Source organism: Ranitomeya variabilis, chromosome 2, assembly GCF_051348905.1.
Source record: "Ranitomeya variabilis isolate aRanVar5 chromosome 2, aRanVar5.hap1, whole genome shotgun sequence".
In the NCBI taxonomy this organism is placed as follows: Eukaryota; Metazoa; Chordata; class Amphibia; order Anura; family Dendrobatidae; genus Ranitomeya; species Ranitomeya variabilis.
Genome location: NC_135233.1, coordinates 282,534,230 through 282,560,657, shown reverse-complemented (window position 1 = coordinate 282,560,657; position 26,428 = coordinate 282,534,230). Strand labels below are relative to the sequence as shown.

Sequence of the window (26,428 nt, the reverse complement as noted above, 5' to 3'; positions counted from 1 at the left end):
TTGTATAGGTGCGGTATATACGTTGTATAGGTGCGGTATATACGTTGTATAGGTGCGGTATATACAGTGTATAGGTGCGGTATATACAGTGTATAGGTGCGGTATATACAGTGTATAGGTGCGGTATATACAGTGTATAGGTGCGGTATATACGTTGTATAGGTGCGGTATATACAGTGTATATACATTGTATACCCACGTTGCCGGTGTGTATATAGCGCAGCTATGCCGCACGGCTGAGGTGAGCTGAGGTAAGCGGTTCTGCGTCGCACTGTGGCGTCTGGCGGAGCAGGTAGACCGGGGCATGGAGGGAGGCGTGGGGCGGAGGCATGGGAGGCTGCTGGGAGGGAGCTCTGAGGAGGAGGAGAGCCAGACGATGGAAGAAGAGACGGAGGAGGACGAGAACCTGCCACCGGGGGAAGAGCAGGGGATGCGGGACAGCCTGCTCGGGGGAGCCCCGGAAGGGGTGCCGGTGCCCGCTGAGGTGCCCTCACATGGCGGTCGAGAGAAAGAAGTGCGGAGCAGAGTCCCTGAGGGCGGCTTCGGCTGGGTGGTGGCACTGGCGGCCACCTGGTGCAGCGGCTCCATCTTCGGCATCCAGAACTCGTTCGGGATCCTGTACGTTATGCTGCAGGGCGAGATGGACACCAGCGAGGAGCACGGCATGGACTTCAGGACAGGTAACCGGGGCTGCTGCCTCCTCCCCGCACTCCGTCCGGAGCTGCGCTCACAACTTCCCTCAGTGTGTGACAGACAGCGTCCACGTGTGGTGTCAGTGCGGCTCCCGAGCGTGTGCTGCTCCCGGCTGCTGCACTATCCAGCGTGCACCCTCCTAACCCTGCACCGTATCGTGTGCCCATTGTACCGGGCAGCTGCACTACCCAGCGTGCACCCTCCTAACCCTGCACCGTATCGTGTGCCCATTGTACCGGGCAGCTGCACTACCCACCGTGCACCCTCCTAACCCTGCACCGTATCGTGTGCCCATTGTACCGGGCAGCTGCACTACCCACCGTGCACCCTCCTAACCCTGCACCGTATCGTGTGCCCCATGTACCGGGCAGCTGCACTACCCAGCGTGCACCCTCCTAACCCTGCACCGTATCGTGTGCCCATTGTACCGGGCAGCTGCACTACCCACCGTGCACCCTCCTAACCCTGCACCGTATCGTGTGCCCCATGTACCGGGCAGCTGCACTACCCAGCACCCTCCTAACCCTGCACCGTATCGTGTGCCCCATGTGCCAGGCAGCTGCACTACCCAGCGTGCACCCTCATAACCCTGCACCGTATCCTGTGCCCCATGTGCCGGGCAGCTGCACTACCCAGCACCCTCCTAACCCTGCACCGTATCGTGTGCCCCATGTGCCGGGCAGCTGCACTACCCAGCACCCTCCTAACCCTGCACCGTATCGTGTGCCCCATGTGCCGGGCAGCTGCACTACCCAGCACCCTCCTAACCCTGCACCGTATCGTGTGCCCCATGTGCCGGGCAGCTGCACTACCCAGCACCCTCCTAACCCTGCACCGTATCGTGTGCCCCATGTGCCGGGCAGCTGCACTACCCAGCACCCTCCTAACCCTGCACCGTATCGTGTGCCCCATGTACCGGGCAGCTGCACTACCCAGCGTGCACCCTCCTAACCCTGCACCGTATCGTGTGCCCATTGTACCGGGCAGCTGGTCTGGTAAAAACATTACTGGATATGATGACCGCACAGCCTGGATATGCCACACATAACATTACTGCACAGCCTGGTACACGTGGACCAGGTGCCACACATAACATTACTGCACAGCCTGGTACACGTGGACCTGGTGCCACACATAACATTACTGCACAGCCTGGTACACGTGGACCAGGTGCCACACATAACATTACTGCACAGCCTGGTACACGTGGACCTGGTGCCACACATAACATTACTGCACAGCCTGGTACACGTGGACCTGGTGCCACACATAACATTACTGCACATGCTGGTTTTCATCTCTTGAGCAGAGAACTACTAGTACCAATGTTCTGTTTATTGTAGGTAATGAGGGTTGTAGTCTGATGGTAACAAGTAATATCACAGATGTAAAAACTATAGAAATGTAAACGGTGTATGTGAATGATGACGCTGGCTGCGTGGGACATGCCACATTCAGGATGGTCGCTCACATTGCACAGAATGTGGCACAGACCAGCAATCGATAAATTAAAAAGATCCAGCTGGTACCAGTGGAAGTAATGAGTAGAGCAGGCATGTTGGGAGTTGTAATTTTGCACCCAGAAATTCCAATTACAACCTTGTACTCCTGTCTTATGGTAAATATGATATTCTGTATTAGTAACAGCGCCAGGGTAGGGCAAGGTGGGGTTGTAAGCGGACAGCTAAGGCTGTGGACCACTGCTAAAAGTTATACAAGTAGTCTGTATAGATCCGGGTAAATGTGGCTCATCTGGAAGGGCTGTAAGACCCCTCGTACTCTGTAGGATTAGCCTTTACCTCATCTAGTACTTCCAGGACACTTACTCCACTCCAGGAAGAAGCTGGTGAGTCCGACTGGAATAGTTAGCCGTCAATAGTGAATGTTAATGGACCTTAGTTACTTGGAGAGACAATGCTGAATGTCTTTTATTTAGTAAATATCAAAAGATTATTGTCACAATTCCTTCATCTGTCTCTCATTCACAATGAATAAACACGACATAGAGAGACTCTGCAGTACGCAAAGTACCGGTACTTGTTAGTCACTGAACTCCAGTACATCCTTTTCCCATCACTTGGCTTGTACATAATGGTATTAGACATCTGAGTTCAATTTAAAATAATGAAGCCGTAGGAGATGTGGATAAACTGCGCTGCTGCTTGTGTGTCCGTGAAACAATCCAGTATGCAGTAAAGGCAATATCGGTGAGGTCTATTCTCAACACGTTTCGGAGTTTCCAAACTTCAGAAGAACCACAAATTTAGACTCGTAATCTTATTAAATAAACAGTAAGCAAGAATAATGGGGGAAAAAATATTCAATATGGTCCAGCACTGAATGATAATATCCTTATTTCTGTATAATTGATTCAGATTGGCATTGTGTAGACTCTGCTTCCGCAGATCACACTCACACGTTTGTAGCGTCATGTAAGTTGTGTCCATGCTGGGCCAATTTGATTTAAATATGAAGAAATATAAATTCCATTGATTATCATCGTTTGTTCCCAGATTTTGTGTATGTCTCATACTTGTGAATCCCTACAGGGCATTTGTCAGTAGGATAAACCCTCATAAGCATGCAGGTCCTGGGAAAGTGAATAAAATGATACCTTGTTATCTGTGATCCGATGTCTTATTCCAGAGAAATCTGTGTTTTTCTTAATATGTAAATGAGAGGTTAAGATCTATGGGCCGGACAGAGATCCCTCCAAGAATCTGCCTCCAGAGCTTATCTTAAAGGGAATCTGTCACCTAAATATGGGCCTGTAAACTGCGGCCACCGCCATCAGGGCTGTAATGCTGTAGATAAGCCCCCGATATAACCTGAAAGATAAGCAAAACAAGTTAGATTATACTCACCCAGGGGCGGTCCGGTCAGATGAGCGTCGCGGTCCGGGTCCAGCGCCTCCCTTCTTCATAGGATGACGTCCTCTTCTTTGCTTCCTGTCGCGGCTCCTGTGCAGGCGTACTTTATCTGCCCTGTTGAGGGCAGAGCAAAGTACTGCAGTGTGCAGGCGCCGGGAAAGGTCAGAGAGGCCCAGCGCCTGCGCACTGCAGCACTATGCTCTGCCCTCAACAGACAAAGTACGCCTGCGCAGGAGCCGCAGCAGGAAGCAAAGAGGACGTCATCGTATGAAGATTGGAGGCGCTGCGATGCCCATTTGACCGGACCGCCCCTGGGTGAGTATAATCTAACTTGTTTTTCTTATCTTTCATGTTACATCGGGGACTTATCTACAGCATTACAGAATGCTGTAGATAAGCCCCTGATAGTGGTGGCTGTAGTTTATAGGCCCAAAATTAGGTGACAGATTCCCTTTAAATGAATGGGTGTGAAACATGTAGTCCTGGAGAGCAGACTGTCAGTCACTACATGTTTCACACTGATAACACTTCCTTTTTATTTCAAATAAGCTCTGGAGGCAGATTTTCTGGGAGATCAGTGGTCCGACCCATAGATCTAATTTGCATTTTAAGAATACGTGAATTTCTCTGGAATAAGACATCAGATCGCAGTTCTCAAAGTATCATTTTATTCTGCCTCCTATGACCTACATGCCCATATAGACGACTTAGAAGCGGTGACCCTACTGACAGATTCCCTTTAAAAATGGAACTAAGGAAGAGATTGTGCCTACTTATAGAAGTTACCCCAGACACTGTAGTCTTCAAGGTCTATGTGACTACATATAGTGCTCCCGTTCAAAAGATCTATAGATACTTGAAATTTTCTCAACTTGTAAAATGGTCATCATATACCATTAGTTGTCTATTTAACACTTAAGAGGCTTCCTTGTATTAGCTATATGATTTGTGCTACTTTGTCGTATGTGTGTACTTTCTACCTCTTTGTGTAACACTCTTTTGACTTTCCTAGAAACAGATATAAACTTTTTTTTTTTTGCTTGCTTCTTAGTCAGGATCTCCAGTTTGTTCCTTCCAAAGAAGGTTGTCTTAATCGCTTGTAATTTGGATGTGTAACATCTTTCATTATAGCAAGTAGTTGCAGCGGTTTATATGTCTTTGCATGATCTCCCCTGATTATAACACAGCAATATGAATCACAATTATGGCAGATGTATTATAACTTTTAACGTTGATGATATAATGGATGGGTTAATGTAATTAGTCTATTGAAGCTGTGAATTAATAGTATCATTTAGACAACACATCCATTTTCATTGCGATGTCCCTGGAGATATTCCATGGCACTCCACATATCTGTTGCAGCGTAAAGTGGAGGAATGGCTATAAGACATGTCTAGCCAGTTGTATACGCCGTTGTTTGGCATAACGAATTAATGCCGGTCCTGATAATGTACCAAGCCCCATTTTTAAAGTATATGTACGCATTCATCCAGGTTTTTTTTTTATTTTCGTTGTTTTATTTTTTTAATTGTTCATTTGTTTCCAAAATGCAAAGTTAAGCAACTTTTCTAAATGGTTTTTAAAAACTACAAATCTATCAGTTCCTCCTCAGTTTTGATGTCTCTCTGCTCTCCTCATTCCTTCTTTTAGTTTTCGAAATAGCAAAATCGGGGAAGAAAAATATGTGCACGGATGTTAATAGGGGAAGGTAGATTATATCTCAGAAACGCTAGAGAAAATCAGCTGTAAGGCAAGCACAAGTGGAAATTAGTGCAGGATAGAAACAGGGTTGATATGAGCTCATGAAGTCAAGCAGCACCCTGGATATGCAGAGCCTATATTTATGGAGGAGACCACTCCCAAAAAAGGAAAATCTAAAACTTGGATCAGATTGCAAACTGCATATCAGGAGTGTCACGATTCCTCTTATCGGTGTGTCTGGATGCAGTGAGTGACCGTTCAGCTGTTGAGCTGTCAGTATGGTGATGGACGGCTGAGCTGTCCAGTTAGAGGCTGGGGCTGTCCTGAGCTTTCAGTATGGTGACAGACAGCTCCGCCGCGCAATCTGGGCCTGGGCACGCAGGGTTTTTTCCATGTATCTTCTGTTCGGAATGATTACCTGACTCTTTGCCTCCAACTACTGCCAGTTGTAGCTTGGCTCAATTGGTCTGTGTGCTAGGAGTTCTTATTCTGATCTTGCCCGACCTTGGATTTGCCTCTGACCGTCCTTTTTAAGAAGCCCTTTTGTCTCGATTTTCTACTGTCCTAGAATTCTGCCCTCTGTCCATCACCTGATCTTACCCCTAAGTTTACGATGATCTCTCTTGGTATCTGACCCCGGACCTCTTGACTACCCAGCTTCACTGATTGTCCGTGAGTAGTGACGCAATGGTCTCAAAACTAATGATGATTATAGGTAACCCCTAACCTTTAAAGGGAATCTGTTACCTAATTTTTCATATATAAGCTGCGGCCACCGCCATCAGGGGCTTATCTACAGTATTCTGTAATGCTGTAGATAAGCCTCCAATGTAACCTGAAAGATAAGAAAAACAAGTTATATTATACTCACCTGGGGGTCGGTCCGGTCCGATGGGCGTCGCGGTCTGGGTCCGGCCTCTCCCATCTTCATGCGATGACGTCCCCTTTCTTGCTTCTGTCGCGACTCCTGCACAGGCCGAAGTTTTATATACGAAAAAGGTGACAGATTCCCTTTAAGATTTTAATTCCTGTGCTTGATTTATGAGGCATGCTTATGACTTGCTTGCACCATACTATTATAGGTTGAGATTTTAGCACCTCGATATTTTTGGATGCGGAATAATAAGACTCCATGCATACGGCACAGAATCACATGGTAAACTTTTGATTTCCTCTTCTTCTGAATTCCATACAGTCTCTCTGTGCCGCCATACCATGCTTCCTAGTGTCGGTATGTACTGCACTATATTTCTATAGGGGCAGCGCTATTCGGGAAGAATCTAACTCTACATATAGCGTATAGTAGCTTTATGATTGCATGTAGAATATCTTTCTGTTCAAATTAGAGGGAAAAAGAAAAGTAAGCCCAAGGGGATTGAGTGGACAGTAACAGCCTATGCTCCAGTATGGAAGGAGCAATACAGTTCATGACAAGTCAAAGATTGTGTTGAGAGTAATTAGGATAACTAACTAGAATTTACGAGAGAGGAACCCATGTTGTTTGGGGCCTCTTTTTTTCACTGAATATCAGTAGAAACTCTTCCTCTATTCACCGATGTAAGAAACCGATGCCTGTTACATTATCCTAATACATAGGCATGGAGCATACATACCTGCAACCTTCAGAGTAATCTGGGATTACACACAAGCATCCTACTAAGCGAGGCATTGTTTCATCAGATAGGTAACCCGCTCCGTGTCCTATGCTGTGAACACATTAAGCAGAAATCTATTTATTGATGTGAGGTGATGCCATCTGCCATCCAACGGACAGATGGCTTACTTCCATTAGCTAACATTTGCCGGACGAGGGGCACTCCTGCCCCTGTCATGCTATAGTATTAAGTGAAATGTGAGCTGCTTGTTCCTATTCATGTTTTAGGGCCCAGTGAGTATACCTGTAATCTCCACAGACATTTGGTGATTAATCCATCTATACATATATTAACTCGCTTATAGCCCAACCTGATGTTTTAGTAAAAAATGAATGGTTTATTATATATGATGGCTTATTCCTTATCCAGGGCTATTATTCAGGCCGGGAGTTTATATATATATTTTTTTTCTTGTTTTGTTTATAAAGTTAGTAACATTTTGATCATAAACATGTTTGTAGTTTTTATTTTGTGTATGAAAGATTGGGAATAGTGGTGCAGCTGAAATTGTCACCAAGCTAATTGTTTTGTTAACCCCTTAAGCCCCGAGGGTGGTTTGCACGTTAATGACCGGGCCAATTTTTACAATTCTGACCACTGTCCCTTTAAGAGGTTATAACTCTGAAACGCTTTAACGAATCTTGGCGATTCTGACATTGTTTTCTCGTGAGATATTGTACTTCATGTTAGTGGTAAAATTTATTCGATATAACTTGCGTTTATTTGTGAAAAAAAAACGGAAATTTGGCGAAAATTTCGCAATTTTCCAACTTTGAATTTTTATGCCCTTAAATCACAGAGATATGTCACGCAAAATACTTAATAAGTAACATTTCCCACATGTCTACTTTACAACAGCACAATTTTGGAACCAAAATTTTTTTTTGTTAGGGAGTTATAAGGGTTAAAAGTTGACCAGAAATTTCTCATTTTTACAACACCATTTTTTGTTAGGGACCACATCTCATTTGAAGTCAATTTGAGGGGTCTATATGATAGAAAATACCCAAGTGTGACACCATTCTAAAAACTACACCCCTCGAGGTGCTCAAAACCACATTCAAGAAGTTTATTAACCCTTCAGGTGTTTCACAGGAATTTTTGGAATGTTTAAATAAAAATGAACATTTAACTTTTTTTCACACAAAATTTATTTCCGCTCCAATTTGTTTTATTTTACCAAGGGTAACAGGAGAAAATGGACCCCAAAACTTGTTGTACAATTTGTCCTGAGTACGCTGATACCCCATATGTGGGGGTAAACCATTGTTTGGGCGCATGGCAGAGCTCGGAAGGGAAGGAGCTCCATTTGACTTTTCAATGCAAAATTGACTGGAATTAAGATGGGACGCCATGTTGCGTTTGGAGAGCCCCTGATGTGCCTAAACATTGAAATCCCCCACAAGTGACACCATTTTGGAAAGTAGACCCCTTAAGGAACTTATCTAGATGTGTGGTGAGCACTTTGACCCAACAAGTGCTTCATAGAAGTTTATAATGCAGAGACGTAAAAATAAAAAATCATATTTTTTCACAAAAATGATCTTTTCGCCCCAATTTTTTATTTTCCCAAGGATAAGAGAAGAAATTGGACAATAAAAGTTGTGCAATTTGTTCTGAATGCGCTGATACCCCGTATGGGGGGGGTAAACGACTGGGCGCATGGCAGAGCTTGGAAGGGAAGGAGCGCCATTTGACTTTTCAATGCAAAATTGACTGGAATTGAGATGGGACACCATGTCGCGTTTGGAGAGCCCCTGATGTGCTTAAACATTAAAACCCCCCACAAGTGACACCATTTTGGAAAGTAGACCCCCTAAGGAACTTATCTAGATGTGTTTTGAGAGCTTTGAACCCCCAAGTGTTTTACTACAGTTTATAACGCAGAGCCGTGAAAATAAAAATTCTTTTTTTTTTTTTTTCAGAAAAATTATTTTTTAGCCCCCAGTTTTGTATTTTCACAAGGGTAACAGGATAAATTGGACCCTAAAAGTTGTTGTCCAATTTGTCCTGAGTACGCTGATACCCCATATGTGGGGGGGAACCACTGTTTGGGCGCATGGCAGAGCTCGGAAGGGAAGGAGCGCCATTTGGAATGCAGACTTAGATGGATTGATCTGCAGGCGTCACGTTGCATTTGCAGAGCCCCTGATGTACCCAAACAGTAGAAACCCCCCACAAGTGACCCCATATTGGAAACTAGACCTCCCAAGGAACTTATCTAGATGTGTTGTGAGAACTTTGAACCCCCAAGTGTTTCACTACAGTTTACAACGCAGAGCCGTGAAAATAAAAAATATTTTTTTTCCCACAAAAATGATTTTTAGCCCCCCAAATTTTTATTTTCCCAAGGATAACAAGAGAAATTCGACCCCAAACGTTGTTGTCCAGTTTGTCCCGAGTACGCTGATACCCCATATGTTGGGGTAAACCCCTGTTTGGGCGCACGGGAGAGCTCGGAAGGTAAGGAGCACTGTTTTACTTTTTCAACGCAGAATTGGCTGGAATTGAGATCGGACGCCATGTCGCGTTTGGAGAGCCCCTGATGTGCCTGAACAGTGGAAACTCCCCAATTCTACCTGAAACCCTAATCCAAACACACCCATAACCCTAATTCCAACGGTAAACCTAACCACACCCCTAACCCTGACACACCCCTAACTCTAATCCCAACCCTAATCCCAATCCTAACCCTAACTTTAGCCCCAACCCTAACCCTAACTTTAGCTCCAACCCTAGCCCTAACCCTAACCCTAGCCCTAATGGGAAAATGGAAATAAATAATTTTTTTTAATTTTATTATTTTTCCCAAACTAAGAGGGTGATGAAGGGGGGGTTTGATTTACTTTTATAGCATTTTTTATATCGGATTTTTATGATTGGCAGCTGTCACACACTAAAAGACGCTTTTTATAGCAAAAAAAGTTTTTGCGTCTCCATATATTGAGACCTATAATTTTTCCATTTTTTGGTCCACAGAGTCATGTGAGGTCTTGTTTTTTGCGGGACGAGTTGACGTTTTTATTGGTAACATTTTCGGACACGTGACAGTTTTTGATCACTTTTTATTCCGATTTTTGTGAGGCAGAATGACCAAAAACCAGCTATTCATGAATTTCTTTTGGGGGAGGCGTTTATACCGTTCCACGTTTGGTAAAATTGATAAAGCAGTTTTATTCGTCGGGTCAGTACGATTACAGCGATATCTCATTTATATCTTTTTTTATGTTTTGGTGCTTTTATACGATAAAAGCAATTTTATAGAAAAAATAATTATTTTGGCATCGCTTTATTCTGAGGACTATAACTTTATTTTTTTGCTTATGATGCTGTATGGCGGATCGTTTTTTGCGGGACAAGATGACGTTTTCAGCGGTACCATGGTTATTTATATCCGTTTTTTTGTTCGGCGGTAAGATAATAAAGCGTTGTTTTTTGGCTCTTTTTTTTTTTTTTTTTCTTACGGTGTTCACTGAAGGGGTTAACTAGTGGGACAGTTTTATAGGTTGGGTCATTACAGACGCGGCGATACTAAATATGTATACTTTTATTGTTTTTTTGTCATTTTTAGATAAAGAAATGTATTTGTGGGAATATTTTTTTTTTACATATGTGGAATTTTTTTTTTTTTTACTTTGTCCCGGGGGGGGGGGGGGGGGGGCGCGGCATCACAGATCGCTGATCTGACAGTTTGCACAGCACTCTGTCAGATCAGCGATCTGACATATAGCCGTGCAGGCTTACTGCTGTGGACCCGGAAGTACTCCCTGCAGGACCCGGATGCAGCCCCGCGGCCATTTTGGATCCGGGGACTGCAGGGAGGAGACGCTCAGTACAAGGTGAGTACATCGCCTTGTACCGATCGTCTCAGGGAAGCACGCAGGGAGCCCCCTCCCTGCGTGATGCTTCCCTGTATCGCTGGTACACTGCGATCATGTTTGATCGCAGTGTGCCGGGGGTTAATGTGCTGGGGCGGTCTGTGACCGCTCCTGGCACATAGTGCCGGATGTCAGCTGCGATAGTCAGCTGACACTCGGCCGCGCTCCCCCTGTGAGCGCGGCCGATCGCATATGACATACTATCCCGTCGGTGGTCATACGGGCCCACCCCACCTCGACGGGATAGTACGTCATATGTCAGAAAGGGGTTAAGAGTTATTTATTTTCAAAAGTCTTTGTACACCGATACAGTTTGGTATAAAAAATAAATAAATAAATAAACAAACCGCTTTATACTCACCGGCCCCCAGTCCACCAGTGAGTCTCTAACTCCCTTCTTGGTAACTGGCATGGGCTGTGGCTCTAGCTTCACATTGAGAACTGCAGCCAATCAGTGACTCTGGGCGGTGCGTTCCATCTACACTGGCAGAGGTTTTGATGTCATTGGTTGTGGCACTAACAGCCAATCCAAGACACAAATCATCAATGAAGACTCACAGTTAGACCAGAGGATAGTGAGTTTAACGTGTGTAATTTTCTTAAATTTTTTTTTTTATCTCAAATGTGTCAGGACTAGGATTTGGTGAAAAGCGACATCCCCTTTTCAAACACTCTAGGGCTGCAATTTCAGACTTGGGCACTTTACTTACATATCCAGTGGCATGTAAAAATTTGACTACCCCTGGTCAAAATTACTGTTATTGTGAACCGTTAAAGGGGTTTTCCACTACTTTCAATTAACCCCCCAATGTATCCCCCCGGGGATGAATTGTGTGATTACCTTCCGTTGCCGTTTTCGCCTGTGAGCGGCGCTATTCCGGCGGCTGAGTCCGGGTCACGTGACCCCCAGGCTGCAGCCGCCGCTTATTTCCGCCGATGTCACGTCAATTTCCAGACTCTGGAAATTGACGTGAAGTCAGCAGCAGGCGTGAGCCAGCCTCACAGCCAGCAGTCACTCATCAAGAGTGACTGGGCTGTGGACGGGGCTGGTGGCTGCCTGCGGGGCTGTGCTGGGGGCGGGCGGGACTTGCTGGGGGCGGGGCTAGGCAGGGAATCCACGATGTGATGTGCGGGGCTCTGCGTGCCGGTGCCGGTATGTGCAGGCCGGCGCCGGTATGTGCGGGCGGCGCCGACCATCACATGCCGGCATGCAGAGCCCCGGCCCCGCTGCCTGCGGGGCTGTGCTGGGGTCGGGGCTGTGCATGTGCTGGGGGCGGGGCTAGGCAGGGAATCCTCGATGTGATGTGCGTGGCTCTGCGTGCCGGCGCCGGTATGTGCTGGGGTCTGCTGCGGGGGTGGTCTTTGGGGTGTGTGTGTGTATGTGTGTCTCTGTGCAGGCATCGTCCGATGGGACTACAAGTCCCATCGGGCTATGCCTGCTACAGTGACAGTGAGTGACACATTAGCCAATGATGGGACAGTAGTAGTCCCATCATCCGGCTAATGTGTTGAATGTAAAAAAAAAAAAGAAAAACACATATACAGTACATACACACATACAGAACATGCGCCATGCGACGACATGCAGCATGCGACAACATGCGCCATGCGACGACATGCAGCATGCGACAACATGCGCCGACATGTAGCATGTGATGACATGCGACGACATGCGCCATGCGACAACATGCGCCATGCGACAACATGCAGCATGCGACAACATGCGCCATGCGACGACATGCAGCATGCGACAACATGCGCCATGTGACATCATGCGACATGCATACAGTACATACAGACATACAGTACATATAACATAGAGTACATACTCACCATCACTTGTCACTTTGATCCCCGAAGCCATTGTCATCTGTAAAAAATATTAAAATAATAAACAAACAATTATACTCCCTGATCCGCAGAAATCCAATTAAAACGAGTGTCCCTTGACGATCTCCCGTGGAGAGCAGGAGCATCTGCTGATGCGACCACTCTCCAGGGGCTCCAGGAACACAATGAGGGGAGGAAGGTATCCTTCCACAATGTATTCCCCACAATGTATTCCTACGCCCCTGTGAGAAAATAGTCCCTAGTCTCACTTTATGGCATGCTGTATGAGAAAGTTCCCACGCAGCTTTTTGCCATAAAGTGAGACCAGTGAACTATAGTAACCTCAGTGATGCACTGCAGGAGCCATTGTCTCCTGTCAGTGTGTCACTGAGGGTCCTATACAGCAGTGACATCACCCGATGTCACTGTTCTATAGGGGAGATCGTCGTGGGACACTCGTTATTAATTGGACTACGGCGGACAGGTAGTATACGGTTTATTATTTTACGTTTTTTGCAGGCGCTGAAGTATGGTAAGTATGGTTAAATGAAGAATATTAAAATACTTTTTCCTAATGTTTGCGTGTTTTATTAACCCTTTATTAGTATTGGATTAATAACAGGCGTCTTATTGACGCCTCTCCGTTATTAACTCAGCTTAATGTCACCTTACAATAGCAAGGTGACATTAACCCCTTATTACCCCATATCCCACCGCTACACGGGAGTGGGAAGAGAGGGGCTAAGTGCCGGAATTGGCGCATCTTACAGATGCGCCATTTCTGGGGCGGCTGCGGACTGGTATTTGTAGCCGGGGGGGACCAATATCCATGGCCCCTCTCTAGGCTATGAATATCAGCCCGCAGCTGTCTGCGTAGCCTTTCTGGCTATAAAATATACGTTATTTTTTTGGGGGGTCCCCCTATTTTAATAGCCAGTAAAGGCTACGCAGACAGCTGCGGGCTGATATTCCTAGCAGGCTACAAATATTGGCCCCCGGCCGTCGGCTTTCCCCCTCTGGCGCAGAAAATTGCGCGGGAGCCCACGCCGTTTTTTTCCGTTTTTTTATTAAATTAAACGCTCATTAAGGCCTGTTTCACACTTGCGTCGGTACGGGTCCATCGCTATGCGTCGGGCCTACATACTGACGCACGTTGTGAAATTTGTGCACGTCGTGGGCAGCGGATGCAGTTTTTCAACGCATCCGCTGCCCATTCTGAAGTCCGGGGAGGAGGGGGCAGAGTTTTGGCCGCGCATGTGAGGTAGAAAATGGCAGACGCGAGGGACGTGCCAACGGTCCGCCAAAACACGCATCCGTTGCACGACGGACGCGACGTGTGGCCATCCGTCGCGATCCCTCACTAATACAAGTCTATGGGTAAAAAACGCATCCTGCGAGCACATTTGCAGGATCCTTTTTTTTCCCAAAAAGCCTTAGGCTACTTTCACACTAGCGTTAACTGCATTCCGTCACAATGCGTCGTTTTGCCGAAAAAACGCATCCTGCAAAAGTGTTTGCAGGATGCGTTTTTTCGCCATTGATTAACATTAAGCGACGCATTGTGACGGATTGCCACACGTCGCACGCGTCGTGCGACGGATGCGTCGTGCAGTGGCGGACCGTCGGAAGCAAAAAACGCTACATGTAACGTTTTTTGCTCACGACGGTCCGCTTTTTCCGACCGCGCATGTGCGGTTGGAACTCCGCCCCCACCTCCCCGCGCTTCCCCGCACCTCACAATGGGGCAGCGGATGCGCTGGAAAAATGCATCCGCTGCCCCCGTTGTGCGGCGGAGACAACGCTAGCGTCGGGAACGTCGGCCCGACGCACAGCGACGGGCCGAGCCCGACGCTAGTGTGAAAGAAGCCTTAGGCTGCTTTCACACTAGCATCGGTAAGGGGCCGTCGTGCTTCGTCGCTAATAAAAGTCTATGGAGAAAAAACGCATCCTGCAGACAACTTTGCAGGACGCGTTTTTTCTCCACAACGACGCATTGCGAAGTGTGAAAGAGGTCTTAGACACATCGGCCTTTCTATTATATACAGTCATATGAAAAAGTTTGGGCACCCCTATTAATCTTAAGCTTAACCCCTTCACCCCCGGAGCTTTTTCCGTTTTTCCGTTTTCGTTTTTCGCTCCCCTCCTTCCCAGAGCCATAACTTTTTTATTTTTCCGTCAATTTGGCCATGTGAGGGCTTATTTTTTGCGGGACGAGTTGTACTTTTGAACGACATCATTGGTTTTAGCATGTTGTGTACTAGAAAACGGGAAAAAAATTCCAAGTGCAGTGAAATTGCAAAAAAAGTGCAATCCCACGCTTGTTTTTTGCTTGCCTATTTTGCTAGGTTCACTAAATGCTAAAACTGACCTGCCATTATGATTCTCCAGGTCACTACGAGTTCATAGACACCTAACATGACTAGGTTATTTTTCACCTAAGTGGTGAAAAAAAATTCCAAACTTTGTAAAAAAACAAAATTGCGCCATTTTCCGATACTCGTAGCGTCTCCACTTTTCGTGATCTGGGGTCAGGTGAGGGCTTATTTTTTGCGTGCCGAGCTGGCGTTTTTAGTGATAGCATTTTGGTGTAGATACGTTCTTTTGATCGCCCGTTATTGCATTTTAATGCAATGTCGTGGCGACCAAAAAAACGTAAATCTGGCGTTTCGAATTTTTTTCTCATTACGCCATTTAGCGATCAGGTTAATGCTTTTTTTTTATTGATAGATCGGGCGATTCTGAACGCGGCGATACCAAATATGTGTAGGTTGGGTTTTTTTTTTATTGATTTATTTTGATTGGGGCGAAAGGGGGGTGATTTAAACTTTTATATTTTTTTTATTTTTTTCACATTTTTAAAAACTTTTTTTTTTTACTTTTGCCATGCTTCTATAGCCTCCATGGGAGGCTAGAAGCAGGCACAGCCCGATCGGCTCTGCTACATAACAGCGATCATCAGATCGCTGTTATGTAGCTAAAATGCAGGTGTGCTGTGAGCGCCGACCACAGGGGGGCGCTCACAGCCACCGGCAATCAGTAACCATAGAGGTCTCAAGGACCTCTATGGTTACAATGGAGGAGCATCGCCGACCCCCGATCATGTGACGGGGGTCGGCGATGCGCTCATATCCGGCTGCACGGCCGGATGCGGTAGTTAAATGCCGCTGTCTGCGTTTGACAGCGGCATTTAACTAGTTAATAGCGGCGGGTGATCGCGATTTCACCCGCCGCTATTGCGCGCACATGTCAGCTGTAAAAAACAGCTGACATGTCGCGACTTTGATGTGCGCTCACCGCCGGAGCGCACATCAAAGCGGGGGTCCCGACATGTGACGTACTATTCCGTCACATGTCGGGAAGGGGTTAATGTTTTATAAAAATGTTTTTTTTTTTTGCAACAGCTATTTCAGTTTCATATATCTAATAACTGTTGGACACAGTAATGTTTCTGCCTGGAAATTAGGTTTATTGTACTAACAGAAAATGTGCAATCTGCATTCAAACAAAATTTGACAGGTGCATAAGTATGGGCACCCTTATCATTTTCTTGTTTTAAATACTCCTACCTACTTTTTACTGACTTACTAAAGCACTTTTTTTGGTTTTGTAACCTCATTGAGCTTTGAACTTCATAGCTAGGTGTATGCAATCATGAGAAAAGCTACTTAAAGTGGCCACTTGCAAGTTGTTCTCCTGTTTGAATCTCCTCTGGAGAGTGGCATCATGGGCTCCTCAAAACAACTGTCAAATGATCTGAAAACAAAGATTATTCAACATAGTTGTTCAGGGGAAGGATACAAAAAGCTGTCTGAGATTTAACCTGTCAATTTCCACTGTGAGGAACATGGTAAGGAAATGGAAGAACACAGGTACAGTTCTTGTTAAGGCCAGAAGTGGCAGGCCAAGAAAAACATCAGAAAGGCAGAGAAGAAGAATGGTGAGATCAGTCAAGGACAATCCTCAGGCCACCTCCAGAGATCTGCAGCATCAACTTGCTGCAGATGGTGTCACTGTGCATCGGTCAACTATACAACGCACTTTACACAAGGAGAAGCTGTATGGGAGAGTGATGCCAAAGAAGCTGTTTCTGCAAGCACGCCACAAACCGAGTCGGCTGAGGTATGCAAAAGCACATTTGGAGAAGCCAATTTCTTTTTGGAAGAAGGTCCTGTGGACTGATGAAACCAAGATTGAGTTGTTTGGTAATACAAAAAAGCGTTATGCATGGCGGCAAAAAAACAGTGCGTTGTATAGTTGACCGATGCACAGTGACACCATCTGCAGCAAGTTGATGCTGCAGCTCTCTGGAGATGGTCTGAGGATTGTTCTTGATTGCTCTCACCATTCTTCTTTCTCATAGAGTTGTATTAGCGGCGGATTGCGCCTGATGGCCACACGTTTCATCCGTTTTTTACCGGATCCGTCAAAAAAGCTGTTTCCGCCGGATGGAAAACACATACAGAGGAACGTTTTTTCTGTCCGGCGAAAAAACGCACAGCGACGGATCCGGCAAAAAAACGTATGAAACTGAGCTGTGAAATGATGAATCCGGCCTTGGAATCCGTTTTTTCATGCATGTTTCCATTCAAATCATGCACATTTTCCGTTTATTTACTTATTTCCAAAAACTGCATCAAAACCTGGTGCAGTTTTGGTGCAGTTTGCAGTTTTTGGTGCGGTTTTGATGCAGTTTTTAGTGCGGTTTTGATGCAGTTTTTGGTGCGGTTTTGATGCAGTTCTTGGTGCGGTTTTGATGCAGTTCTTGGTGTGGTTTTAGTGCGGTTTTGATGCCGTTTTTGGTGCGGTTTTTGCGCAGTTTTGATGCAGTTTTTGGTGCAGTGTTGATGCAATTATGGTGCGGTTTTGATGCGTTTTTTTTCAGTTTTGATGCGTTTTTTATGCAGTTTTTTGCACGGTTTTGATGCATTTTTTAAATTCGCTTTTGTTGCGGTTTTTGCGCGGTTTTTAGGCATTTTGGTGCCTTTTTGAAAGGTAAATAAAGATGTATTATTGAAAAAAAAAAAAAAAAAGATTTGTGATGTCATTATTGTCCAAACCTCCTCTTTTACATTTGTCCAACCCACACTCCATTAAACACACAGATAGACAGATAGATGATAGATGAAATGGATAGACAGATCTACATATAGATAGATCTATAGATGCATACATCTATCTATTCATATATCTATCTGTAGATATGTCTGGATAGATATATCTATTGATAGATGTATGGATAGCGTAGGGTGTGTGTCCACTGTCCGGATTACATCCGAATAAGCTGCAGATTGGATGCTGCGTACTTGTAGTCCCATCGGATGATGCCTGCACACACACCCCAAAAGACCCCCCGCACAGCCCCGCACACACACGAACAGCCCACAGACCCCGCACACACCTGAACAGTCCCGCACAGCGCCGCACACATCCGAACAGCCCGCAGACCCCGCCACACATAGACGCACACCGTCACCGCCCACACACTTCCATCCTCCCGAGCGTTTCTCGGACCCACATCCGCAGCAAAACTGCAGATCTTTTTTACATCTGCGGTTTTGCTGCGGATGTGCCCAAGTCAATGAAAGTCTAAAGGTGCAGAAACACTGCAGTTCCGCACAAAAGAAGTGACATGCTGCGAGAAAAAAAAGCTGCGTTTTGGTGCGGCTTTTTCCGCAGCATGTGCACAACAATTCTGCGGCTCCCATAGACTTGCATTGGTTGTGCACTACACTGCGAATTTGATGCAATTCAGTGCGGCAAAAAACCCTGCGGATCTGCAATCAAATCTGCAACGTGTGCACACAGCCTTAGCATTTAGGGAACCTAGCAAAAAAGCCAAGCAAAAAACAAGTGTGGGATTGCACTATTTCATTGCACTTTGAATTTTTTTCACATTTTCTGTTACACGACATGGTAAAACCTATCTATCTATCTATCTATCTATCTATCTATCTATCTATCTATCTATCTATCTATCTATCTATCTATCTATCTATCTATCTATCTATCTATCTATCTATCTATCTATCTATCTATCTATCTATCTATCTGGGTTGGACAAATGTAAAAGAGTAGGTTGGACAGAAATGACATCACAAATCTTTTTGAAGATAGAGGAGGGAGTGGTTGGGGTGTGTTTTGGAGTGGGTGTGGTAGGTTCGTGCTTAGTAGCAGTGCAATGCATCATGGAACTTGTAGTATTAGAGCACAATAACTCAGGAGAAAGGAAGTTGTCGATTAACCCCATGAGAGCTGAATCCAGCACTAAAGATGTGCTGCTACAGCATGATAAAAGGTAATATTGCTAAAATAAACACAGTAGATCTTTTCAGTGGCCCATAATAGCAAGATTTATGAACAAAAAAAAAAGAAAGGTTATAGTAGTGGACAACTTCTTTAAGTTGAAGATGAAATCATCTCTAAAAGGGTTAAAGTTAAAGGGAACCTGTCACCCCCAAAATCAAAGGTTAGCTAAGCCCACCAGCATCAGGGGCTTATCTACAGCATTCTGGAATGCTGTAGATAAGTCCCCGATGTATCCTGAAAAACGAGAAAAAGAGGTTAGATTATACTCACCCAGGGGCGAACCCGGTACGATGGGCTTTGCGGTCCGGTCCGGGGCCTCTCATCTTCTTACGATGACGCTCTCTTCTTGTATTCATGCTCCGGCGCAGGCGTACTTTGTCTGCCCTGTTGAGGGCAGAGCAAAGTACCGCTGTGCGCAGGCGCTGGGCCTCTCTGACCTTTCTCGATGCCTGCGCACTGCAGTACTTTGCTCTGCTCTCAACAGGGCAGACAAAGTACGCCTGCGCCGGAGCCGCAGCGTGAAGACAAGAAGAAGACGTCATCGTAAGAAGATGGGAGGCCCCGGACCGCGACGACTATCGGACCCGGACCGGGACCGCCCCTGGGTGAGTATAATCTAACCTCTTTTTCACATCTTTCAGGATACATCGGGGGCTTATCTACAGCATTACAGAATGCTGTGTAGATAAGCCCCTGATGCTGGTGGGCTTAGCTCACCTTCGATTTTGGGGGTGACAGGTTCTCTTTAAAGATGACACATTTCCTTTTGTATTTTAGGCAAAAAGATATATTTTCAGCTTTTACATTTTTAAAATTACAAAAAGGAAAATGGGCAAATGTTTTGGCACTCTGCATGGTTAGAACCTAGTAGCACTCCCTTTTGAAAGTATCATAGCTTGTAAATACTTTTTGTTTTTGTTGTGCTATTTTGAGGCCTAGCCACAGATTTTCAATGATGTTGAGATCAGGGGACTGTGAGGGCCATGGTAAAACTTTCAGCTTGCAATTTTTGAGGTAGTCTATTTTGGATATTGACGTCTGTTTACCATCATTATCCATTTGTAGAAGGCATCCTATTTTTCAACTTCAGCATTTTTACGGATGGTATGTTTGCATCAGTAATTTTTTATTTTTTTTAATTTCATGGAGTCCATTTTTCCCACTACCCGTGAAATGTTCCCTGTGCCATTGGCTGCAACACCTCCCCAAAGCATGATTGATCCACCCCCATGCTTAATGGTTGTTGATGTTCTCCTGAAATTCTGTGCCCTTTTATCTCCACACATACTTTTTGATCATTGTGGCCAAAGAGTTCTATTTTAACCTCTATCGATTCACAGGATTTGTTTCCAAAATGCATCAGATTTGTTCAGATGTTCTTTTGCATATTTGACACTGAATTTTATGATGAGGACATAGGAGAGGTTTTCTTCTGATGACTCTTCCATGAAGTCCATATTTTGTTCAGGTGTCTCTGAACAGTAGAACAATGTACCACAACTCCAGAGTCTGCTAATTCTTTCTGAAGGTCTTCTGCAGTCAAGCAGGGGTTCTGATTTGCCTCTCTAGCAATGCTACAAGCAGCTCTCACTGAAATTTGGCTTGGTCTTCCAGACCTTATCTTGACCTCCACTGTTCCTGGTAACTGCCATTTCTAAATGACATTTCGTACTACGGAAAGGGAAACTTGAAAACGCTTTGCTATTTTCTCATAGCCTTCTCCTGCTTTGTGGGCCTCCACCGTTTTCATTTTCAGAATGCTAGGCAGCTGCTTAGAAGAACCCATGGCTGCTGTTTTTATTTTATTTTTTTTTTGGGGGGGGGGCACAAAGTTAGAGGAGGGCTGGGTTTTTATAAAGCTGGGAAATTTGCATTGGATGGCCCTTCCTAACGATGATGGTGAACAAGCCATAATCCTAACAGACTAATTAAGGCCAGTCTCACACGTCCAGATAATTATTCATTAGCGTCCCGGCGCCTGCGCTGTTATTTTTCTTTTTTTTTCGGGCATGCGCAGTTGCGCTGCCCTTCGAACTTACAGTGCAGGCGTCGGGGACGCTACTGAAGGAAGAGGAGGCGGCGCGCAGAGGCCTTAAGTGACGGATGTAAGGCGTCTGGATTAGGGGGAAAGACCTGCCCCCCGGACGATTTCACAGGTATGAGGGACAAATTTTAAAAGCGATTATCGCAGCACTGCCAGGAACAAGAACTAAAAGGGCCACCTTGTCAGAATGCAGCATTAGTGCTGCACAAGATGGCTCTTTTAGTTACAAACGCCTGGGGGGGTGACAGGTTCCCTTTAAGCAGGTCTGGGAAAATGCTGTAATGTAAGAACGCTTTCATAAATAGAAGTGTTAACAGTTTATTAAGAAAATGCAAAGTTAATAAACGAAAAATCTAAATCACATCATTATTTGATGTGACTGCCCTTTGTCTTCAAAACAGCAACAATTCTTCTAGTTATACTTGCACAGCTTTTGAGAGAACTCTGCAGGGAGATTGTTCCAAACATCTTGGAGAACTAACCACAGATGTGTGGATGTCACTTGTGCAAATCCTTCTGTCTCCTGGTAGATGATGCTGAAATCAGGGCTGTGTGGGGCCATATAAGTCACTTTCAGGTCTCCTCGTTCTTCTTTCCTCTGAAGATAGTTCTTAACAACATTTGAGGTTATCCTGCAGCACAATAAATTTGGAGCCAGTCGGATGCCACCATGATAGTATTGCGTGATGAATATATTCAAGAACTGTGTACCTAGAAAAATTGATGCTGTTTTGACAGCAAACGGTGATCACACAGAATTTTGATTTGTCTTTGGGCACATTTAATAACCACCTGTGCTAAAATTTACAAGTTGTGCACATGCAGTCCAGTTTGCAAAAGAGAAGAGAAAAATAAGCTTGGGATTTAGGAACATTTATGAATGAAACTAAAAAAAAAAGTAAAGTCTCAAAATGTTTGCAGAATTTCAATTAAATAGATGGGTTGTTTGAAAATTACAGAAAACTCTCCAGACAAGACAGATTTATCAACCCTCGTGTGACATTTTGGTAAATTACGGTAGATGGAAAGTCTCCTTTTTGAGGCTTGCTCAAATTAATTTTCTGTCTGGACTTGTGGACTGAAATCTGCAGCAGATTATAGTAGAAGCAAGGTGACTTCATAAATCTTATCCACACACCGCAAATTTCCATTTGGAAACTGGCCTGTGTTAAGGATTTTCTTTTCCTACAGATTTTCACTGTTCATTTCACTCTTTGCAATGCATAGCATGAAATCCACATTGGGGTCCGCATATAGTATATAGAATCTGCAACTGATGATATTATTTTTTTTTTTATTCCTTCTTCCATTGTGTGTCAATCTACTATAAAGTGGGAGCAGCTCTGTATTGCTGTTTTTTTTTTTTTTCCTGTTGCCAACCTAAAGTACAGTACGTTGTGTGTTTAATCTATTGTAAAGTTGTTCATTGGTTGTCTGTAAAGTGTGTATATATACCGTATTTTCCGGCATATAAGACGACTGGGCGTATAAGACGACCCCCCAACTTTTCCAGTTAAAATATAAAATCTTCTTAAAAGTCGGGGGTCTTCTTATACGCCGTATGTCGTCTTATAGGGCCGGTGACACATGTGCCTTTTGGGGGGGAGTGGTCCTGACGACGAAGAGGGGGCATCTCACAGGATAGTGTGAGTGGAGTATCCCCCATTACCTCATTGTAGCTGCAGTGTGGGGTGCTGGGGAGCGGCGGCGGCCACCGCCCCACAGCACCCATGCGGCACAAAGAGGAGCAGCAGCTGCCGCCTCTCCCCAGCACAGAGACCCCATGCTGCAGCTACAATGAGGTAATGGGGGATACTCCACTCACATTTTCCTGTGAGACGCCCCCTCTTCGTCATCGGGACCACTCCCCCCCACCCACCATATACACATTGGTGTCTGCACTCGGTGTACAAGACGGCACCCGGCGTATAAGACGACCCCCGACCTTTAAGAAGATTTTCAGGGGTTAAAAAGTAGTCTTATACGCCAGAAAATACAGTACTTTTTTTTTGCATTTAAAGCCGTTTTAGACAAATTGGTTTGTAGCCTTAGCTATGTAGTCATATATATAAAGCACATATTTTGCTTTTGAGCTTGTATACATAACTTGTATAACTTTCAATATCGTTTGCATTCTTGGGGTAGCTACAAAAGACACATTATCTTGTTTGCACCGTATTCAGGTTTTGCAGCTATTCATGCCATAAAGGAACAGTTCTGAATTAGGGATTCAACTTGTAGGAAACGATCAAACTAACAAGGCCGCGTTCACACATAAGTGTCACGATTGGAGTGCAGACAGTAATTTAAGCATCGACTGCTGGTCTCCTACTCCGAACTTGATGGCCTCATGGGCATATATAAAGCTGTCAAGTACAGGTCACGAGACTTGCATCCTGATCCGGTCGTCACAACTAACACAAAATGACCAGAGCGGCGCCGATAACAGAAGAAGATGGCGACTGGTAAAGGTACCTTCACACAAAACAACTTTCCAACGAGAACGACAACGATCCGTGACGTTGCAGCGTCCTAGATAGCGATCTTGTTGAGTTTGACACGCAGCAGCGATCTGGATCCCGCTGTTATATCGCTGGTCGGAGCTAGAAGTCCAGAACTTTATTTGGTCGCTAGATCTGCATGTATCGTCATGTTTGACAGCAAAAGCAACGATGTCAGCAATGTTTTTACATGGAGCGTGAAGTGAGTCGCCGTTACGTCACTGGATCGCTCCTGCATCGTTCTGGAGCTGCTGTGTTTGACGTCTCTACAGCGACCTAACAGCGACGCTCCAGCGATCTAGTTTAGGTTGGATCGTTGTCTATATCGCTGGAGCGTTGCTTAGTGTAACGGTACCTTTAGTGTTCTTCCAAATGCAGGGAACTATGATTCTATGCATTAGCTATACAACTCCTGGGGCGAAAAAGAAAAACACCAGTGATGCTTTGAGCGGCCTGCCTGTGTACACATGCTATTAAAGAACAGCTGATCGTTAGATAAACATTTTACGGTCGCTTAGTGCCGCTGGTCAGGCTGTGTAAGTGGACCTTTACTCCTAGTCTTGACTCAAGATCCACAGAATAGGAAAGGCCAGTCTTGATGAATCCGTAGTTGACCGATCTGTATGGACATCCGTATGGGTGGCATCTTGTTTGGCTTACTGAAAGCGCTACACCAAGCGGATAGTTTACACCTAGTTTCTGTACCCTGGTATATACTGTAAGTGGTGTGTCCGTCGTTGGCCTGTGTATACCAAATTTGTATAGTATTTGTTTTCAGCCTACCATAGAAAGACACAATTTGGTACAATTATTAACAGTGATGTAATATCAGACCTGGCATCCTTGCCTTACATCTGTATACTTCTCTTTAGCCTGAGCTATAGTTATGAAACTGGCTTGCATGACGATTCCGTATTTTTGCAAATACTGTAATTTTGTCGCAGACAGTCCTCTTTACGGCATCTTACAGTTGTGTGTTCTCTACCTGTGCTGTGCGCGTTTCTTTTCCTAACATCGGACAATATTCACACTCGGCAGTAAGCATTGCGTATTAGTAAAATCCCTGCCTGCTTGGTGTGTTTAGTGAGCGCGCAGCCTATAGCCCAGATCACCTGCTTTTCCCTGCTCTGTTCACATGGACTTTCTACAGACGTTCACCAGCGTTTACTAGCCAGATGGTTTGACTTTGTGGGGAACACCTCCCTGCCATCACGCTTCCTCTGTGGCCTCTATAAGGACCCTATGGGGGGTGGAAGAAGCAGACTGTTGGGAGCTGGCTATTGAGAAAAAGCATGCTACTGGTTTGCTGCAGGCCTCATCTCACTGTACATTCCAGGCTCTCCTGGGATAAGCCTTTCTAAAACTCCCCGCCAGAAAGAGCGTTATTGTGTTGTTGCTGTTTTTGATGACCAGAGTGTTAAGGCAATGCATGTGACCTGCAGCCTGATCTTCTCAGCAAGGTTTCAGCAGTATAACCTACCTGTCTGAATGTTTCCCTCTGCATCAGTTTTTATTTTTATTTTGTAAACTGTGTGTATGTTGGCATACAGTATGTATTCATAGAACTTTTTTTTTTATTACTGTAAGTTTACAGATAAATGAGGCCTGACTGAATGGGACATACCTTAACCAGATGGACTTTTGTTTTCGGGAAGTATATCCGGTGTATTCAAGAAAACTATGCACAGTTGGTGACCTGATTTACAAAAAAAATAGCTGAACTATAGACTGCATACCTTCTTCTGCCCCCCTCCTATACTATAGATGTATTTTTTTGTGTTTTTTTTTTTTTTAATACTTGCCAAGAAGCTTAACCTGTATAAAAGTGGTGCAGAATGTGTGCTAGCCTGACATCACTTAAAAATAAACTAAGTGTGTGTACCCATGATGAGTTTTTGACGCTATTTATTTATTTTTTTAATTCGTTTATTAGCAACAAAATAAGTAGTGTTACAAACATTTTGCATCCAAGATTGTTGAATATAATATGTGGTACATATAAACTGTGCATTGTTAAGCATAAAATAAAATACAACTGTCGTCTATAACCAACGTTATATTGTGATTATTAAAGCTGTTGGACCGATTGTAACATATGAATTATGTAAATAGAAAAACTCAGAAAACCAGAACACTTGAATTAGAACTGTATCTACGCTAACTGCTAATTCGCCGCCGTACCTCGTGTCTGACCCTCCATGTGATTTTCCCCAATCCACGACAAGTCTACAGAGTAAGGCCGGCCTCACACTCGGTATATAAAAATACAGTCCGTTTTTTACGGCCGTAATACGCAGAAAAGTCCCCAAAATAGTGGTCCGTATGTCATCCGTAGGCAGGGTGTGTCAGCGTATTTTGCGCATGGCATCCTCCGTATGTAATCCGTATGACATCCGTACTGCGAGATTTTCTCGCAGGCTTGCAAAACCGACATCTAATGGATTTATGTGCTCAAATGTTCGGTAAAACATATATATATATATATATATATATATTCATTGAGACACATATATATATATATATATATATATATATATATATATATATATATATATATATATATATATATATATTCTGTATTTATATTTAATTCAGCGCGATATATGTGAAAAGCCGGTAATTCAATTGCCGGCTTTTCATTTCTCCTGCCTAAACCCGACAGGATATGAGACATGGTTTACATACAGTAAACCATCTCTTATCCCCTTTTTTTTTGTATATTCCACACTACTAATGTTAGTAGTGTGTATGTGCAAAATTTGGGCACTGTAGCTTGTAAAATAAAGGGTTAAATCGCGGAAAAAATTGGCGTGGGCTCCCGCGCAATTTTCTCCGCCAGAGTGGTAAAGCCAGTGACTGAGGGCAGATATTAATAGCCTAGAGAGGGTCCATGGTTATTGGCCCCCCCTGGCTACAAACATCTGCCCCCAGCAGCTCCTGCTTGTAA

General features: G+C 44.7%; 1 protein-coding gene across 1 annotated transcript in view; it reads left to right on the top strand.

Annotated features, from left to right (window-relative positions):
- The first annotated feature begins 240 nt into the window (after positions 1 to 240).
- SLC16A2 (solute carrier family 16 member 2) overlaps positions 241 to 26,428 on the top strand; it is a 205,410-nt gene continuing 179,222 nt past the window's right edge. The window contains exon 1 of the mRNA XM_077285051.1: positions 241 to 680. Within this exon, the coding sequence (XP_077141166.1) occupies positions 305 to 680 (376 nt within the window). The 5' untranslated portion in view covers positions 241 to 304. The remainder of the gene's footprint in view (positions 681 to 26,428) is intronic.